Source organism: Saccostrea cucullata, unplaced genomic scaffold (assembly GCF_032062105.1).
Source record: "Saccostrea cucullata isolate Sc308-1 unplaced genomic scaffold, CSIRO_AGI_Scuc_v1 ctg1180, whole genome shotgun sequence".
NCBI classification, from domain to species: domain Eukaryota; kingdom Metazoa; phylum Mollusca; class Bivalvia; order Ostreida; family Ostreidae; genus Saccostrea; species Saccostrea cuccullata.
In genome coordinates, this window is record NW_026925867.1 from 28317 (window position 1) to 34010 (window position 5694).

The window sequence follows — 5694 nt, forward strand, 5'->3', positions numbered from 1 at the left end:
ATCCGACGATGATGCTCATGATAAGGGTACATATTACTACATAAAAAAATAACAATTACACCATAACGTCATCATGCATATTTCCACACAGTCATAATGTTACATGTACCACAAATGCATTTTCTAGTAAATAGTAAATATCCGAATATGAAATAGAAATATCAATGTATCAGAGCTTTGTGCCTTTTATAAATGCGAATAAATTAACCCCCCTTTATACCGATCAAACAAAAGGAAAGATAATCATTTCTTAATGTATAAGTACAAATAACTGGATGTATTTGTAAAATTAGTACGCTATAAAGAGATTTGTATAAGTATTCATATTTATTTCATTTTTTTATTGTTACGTGTTATTGGATAGGACAACAAATTATTGTACAGTGTATAACCTTGGTTGTGTACGTCACACAGGCTTACATCAAAATATGAATCCATTATTCAAGAAACTTTAATATGTCTAATTTAAAGTATTTTTAAAGGCAGATTGCCTTATTCTGTACACTTCATAATTGAAATTTAGATTTTAATTTATGAATGAATTAAATGGTTACACAAGTAGTACACAATATAAAATAAAAAATCAATTTCCATTTTCATTTTAAACATTATTTGTCATAATAAAATAATATTGCAATTCTACAATGATGTGATTTATTTTTATACATGTACCTACACATGCTATGTAAAATTATAAAGTGTTCGGATGTAAATCGACCACGTGATTGTAGAATGTTCATTATTACCATATTTATTACAAATACCAGGAAACATGTCCATTATTCCAAAAAAGAAAAAAATGTTTCATTTTCTTTTATCGCCAATATATGGCTGAAATATTGCCCATTCGGTGTAAAACATTCATCAGTCAATCAATCAATCAATCTTCCAAATGCAAGAGTCAATAAAACTGCTCTTAAATGCTTAAAAACTATTTAAACTAGCCTTTTCTGCCAAAACAACCATATATGATTTAAAGATGACATAATGATTATTTTTATACACATTTCCCATAACGGACTGATATATTTTTGTGAAAGTAATATTTTCTAGCATAATATTACACGTAACATGTTTTTCTTTAAGAAGAATGATTTTTCTTTATTAATATTACAGTATAGGTTATAAAGAATATACAGGACATAATAATTTTAAAGTCTTTCTGGGATTTTATATTCCAGAGATTTTCTCTTCTGTTCTTTATTTTTTATCGTTTATATATTTGTATCCATAATACACCGCGCCTTGGACAACGACTATGTCTGCTTCCTTTGGAATAACAACCGTTCTCTCAGGAAAACACTTCCTAGCTTTTTTATGTACTAATTTTGTATTGGCATATCCTCCAATTATACAAACGCATTTAATGTCACTGTTTTGATCGTTTGAAAAATGCTTATAGATAGTTTCCTCAATGATTTTTAACATAGGTTCAAAGAGCTCCTGAACTTGCTCGGGGCTGATGCATAGAAAATAATCCTTCTTTTCTTCTTCTGAAATATGGCTATTCTTTTCTCTAATCGTATTCCCTGCCTTAAGATATGTGTTGATTAATTCATTCGATAACTGATCTAGTAGTGCACAAGGCATTGGCAATGGTTCTGGTTTCGCATTTAATTTAAAAATATCTTTGCTTGTCTTGATCTTTTCAAATGACAGGAGAAGTTCTAGTACCCCCGCTTTATCTGTTTTAAATTTGTTCATTACAGTAGCTCCAAACATAGAATCCAGCATTTCAAGAAAAAGATTTTCTACAGTTTTGGACCATGGAGTTCTAATTGGTTCACCTGCTTGGTCTTTTGCATCTTTCTTTGAAGTAAGAATAGTCAGTTCACACGCAGCTAAAATATTAAATACAATTATATATTATTTATTTTCATTCATCAACGATTTCCATCACTTGATTCTATATTTTTAAAGTTATTGGTTGTAATTAACACTCTTAATAATCATAGGAAATCATATTGCACACAATCAATAATGATCAATTGCTTTATTGGGATGCTCGGGGAATGTTCTTCTTAATTAAAAATGCGACTCTTGCATATATCTGCCATAGCTTGAGATCTTTACATGTACATGTACATATAATGTATTTTATACTTACTTGTGCCTATATCTAGAATTGCATACTTTGTATTCTCCTCAAATGATAAATGGTCTACATTAAAGTTCTGACATAATACATCCGCCTTCAATTCATGCAAGAAAGGTGACACCATCTCAGCTTTGGTAACAATAACCTTGGATTTGGCATGTTCTATCTTAATTGAAAAAGAACCATATTGCATTTTTTGGCCCAAGAAAAGTCTCATTTACAAAAATACTTGGAATGTGCTTAATTATATATATGGAATGAAAAAAAAACTAAATTAACAAAAAAATTAGTTTCAAAGTAGGTAATTGACATTTTTTGTTTTTATGACGTCACAAACCATTCGAATTTTCAGAAAAAGAAAAATACGCAAAATTTGCTAAACTTTTACTAACAAATTATAAAGCGCAGTCAGTTTTGCTCAAAATAGAGAGGTTAAGCATTCGAACGTGTACGTCTACTTGTACGAGTAAACCTAGAAGTGATTTTACTCGTACGCGTAACTATCCTGGTGTTCTTTTTAACAAATTGAACGTGTACCAGTACGTGTAAAACGTCATTTCAGCAAAGCACTTTACAATCCATTTGTATTAAATAAATCTATGACTTGAAATAAAAAAGCGCGCATCATGGAATATGCCAGCAGAGCAATTGCTATTCATAACGCCATGTTCACTAAATAACGTTGTTTATTTCTTAAATAATTGACCATAAAGGTCTAAAGTACATGAATATTTCTCAAAATTAAACATTTTAATAGCTAAATAAAATTGTAAAAAATACAGCTTATATAAATGTTTTCTTCATGCACTGAGCAATAAAATAATACTGTATAAAGGGAAATTTTCGCCCCCGTTTAATTTTCGCCCCTTTCACCCATGCCTAAAGTGGGCGAACTTAAAACGGGGCGAATTCAAAGTAAATTGTATAATATCATAAACCAAAATCCTTTTCGGCGAATTTAAAACGGGGTAAACTTGTTCTCAGATGTGAAAGGGCGAAAATAACACGGGGCGAAAATAACCCTGTATACAGTAGTATGTTATAATTTCATTTTATATTTTGATTTCTTTTACCTCGGTTTTTTAAAATTAATGTAGAGCTACTTACAATGCAATATTTGATGGTAATTCAATGAGATATTGTTAATATATCTATTAAACTATTAATCTAGCATCTAGCATATATACATGTAGTATTAAAGGGCTTATACCATTAAACTGTGCTGCAAAACTAGTATAAATTTATTATATAAAGTTTGTTATTCAATTTTGAGGACAAATAGCCAACCAGTGAAGAGCAAATGAGTTGTCCTGATTGAGAGCCAATAAGATACAAACCAACGTTGGCCCAAAACTGATGTTTGCCTTATATTGAAAGAATAAGTGTCCCAACAATGGCTCAATATATCCGTTCGTTGGTCCAACAATAAGCCAACAAGTTGGTCTGATTAAGAGCCAATGAGCAAATTAACGTTGGCCCTAAATTAATTGCTTACAATAGCCCAAGTGTACAAAAATTACGTTTGACCAGTATTGAAAGAATACATTGGCCCAACAGTGGCCCAATATTAACTATTATATTGGCCCAAAAATAAGCCAGCAAGTTGGTTTGATTAAGGGCCGATAAGCAAATACCGATGGCCCAATGTTGAATGCATACAGTGGTTTAACATAAGGAGTATTGTTGGCCCAACAAGGGTCCAAAACATTCTGCTATCTGGGTTTGTGGCTGGCAGAAACAATATTTTTAATGAGCATAAAATTTCATTCTAATGAAAAAACTACATTTGAGTCCAATTTTACTCGTATGAGTTGTTCAGCACTCTACAAATAAAATTACTCAAAGCATTGTATTTGAGGATTGTTTTCTAAGTAGCGTTTTTTGTGTATATATTTTAAGCCTTGTAAAGAAATTTACCTCTTTTGTCTTCTGAAGAGCCTCTTCAAAATCATTCAATAATTGTGTTCCTTTCCAATGGGTAGGAGTGGCGATAACATATTCTATTGTGTGTTCTTCTGCTGCAGCCCCTCCCGGTGCAAAGTTTGCCTGTCTTTTAATTCTTCCAACAATAAAATTCAGTATTTTGGTATACATTTCGATTTTGGTCAATGTAGTTTCATTTTCCTGAGAGGTAAAAAAAAGTACAAAAAGTAATGTTCCAATAATAAAGATAAAGATATGTATATTAATTCAAGTATTTCAGAAGATTAAATTCTCCAATAGTTTTCTAACACTACATGAAAAAAGACAACGCACAATTCCCAAGACTTATTCATTCGTTGAAGACGCGCTCAATACAACATATTTTTTGTCTTGTATTATACGAAATCTTGCTGACTTGTTAAAAGGCTTGATGTATGTCTAATGCACGATTTTCTATCGATGTTGTCGACACCTATGTATATATATATTTATAACTCTTAATTCATAACAGATTACACATTGCTCCTCATTCAAGTAGCATTATTAATGTAACTTTTTTAAACTCCCTAATGTTAAATAACACTAATATAATACCCCATTCATACCATGTGATTTGTATACCCTCGGTATATTTTACTCATATGTGCAATGTTGGTCTTATGAACTGATTTGCGCACATGTAAATTCTGCACAGTTGAGTAAATTTAAACCTGGTCAGGACTAGGTGCAAATTAACTTTTGCATACATGTTGTCGCACATTATTAGTTCATGTGCGTAAATTTTGTCGTATGAACTCGCAGCAAATTTACTTATGTATGTATTTTGTTTTGTTTATTGCACAAATCTCCATTTTTAGTGCTGTTTCTGTTGTTCATGTATTATTGTCTATTTAACATCAGTCTATTAACATGGTGGCTATACCCTAACAAAAAAATACTATAGTAAACTATAGTAAACTATAGTTAACTATAGTTTACTATAGTAAATCAAAGTTCCAAAGTTTCCACCATAGTAAATGAAAGTTCCAAAGTTTTCACCATTGTAAATCAAAGTTCCAAAGTTTTTACTATAGTAAATCAAAGTTCCAAAGTTTTTACCATAGTAAATCAAAATTCCAAAGTTTTTATTATAGTAAATCAAAATTCCAAAGTTTTCAACATAGTAAATCAAAGTTCCAAAGTGTTTACTATAATAAATCAAAGTTCCAATGTTTTTTCGTAATTACTTTAACAATATATATATTTTAATAAAGTTTTTTTTTTTTAATTATTAAAAATTTTTAAGGGAGATTATATTGGGTTTATTTAGGCTGATTTTTATTGTTCATCTTAATTTGAATATGAAAAGTGGTTAATTTAAATGCAATCTGTTATTTAATATTAGAAAAAAAAACATGATGACTGATGTAACTGAAGCAAATATTTTGATTTTAAACGACTCAATTTTATCTTCTAGTAATTTTTTTCTCCATAAATTTAAATTACGTTCTATCTGCGCAAATTAAAATTAAACAAATTTAAATAAATACTGCTTATTTATCGGTGCAAGAGACAATTTTTACATTAAAACCATTTCTTGTACTTTGTTCTATTTACGAGACAATTCGGGTTTCTGAAAAAAATAAATTCTGAAGCTTTCATGAATCTTAACCTTGAAATGTATAAAATGTACA

At 29.9% G+C, this 5694-nt stretch overlaps 1 protein-coding gene across 1 annotated transcript; it reads right to left on the minus strand.

The window, feature by feature from the left end:
* Nucleotides 1-946: 946 nt before the first annotated feature.
* LOC134269927 (heat shock 70 kDa protein 12B-like) lies at nt 947-4216 on the minus strand. The gene is made up of 3 exons (XM_062752106.1): nt 4016-4216; nt 2108-2264; nt 947-1841 (listed from the first exon to the last, which is right to left on the minus strand). Exons 1-3 carry the CDS (start codon nt 4190-4192, stop codon nt 1201-1203), a joined length of 975 nt encoding a protein of 324 aa, XP_062608090.1. The 5' UTR covers nt 4193-4216; the 3' UTR covers nt 947-1200.
* Nucleotides 4217-5694: the final 1478 nt, after the last annotated feature.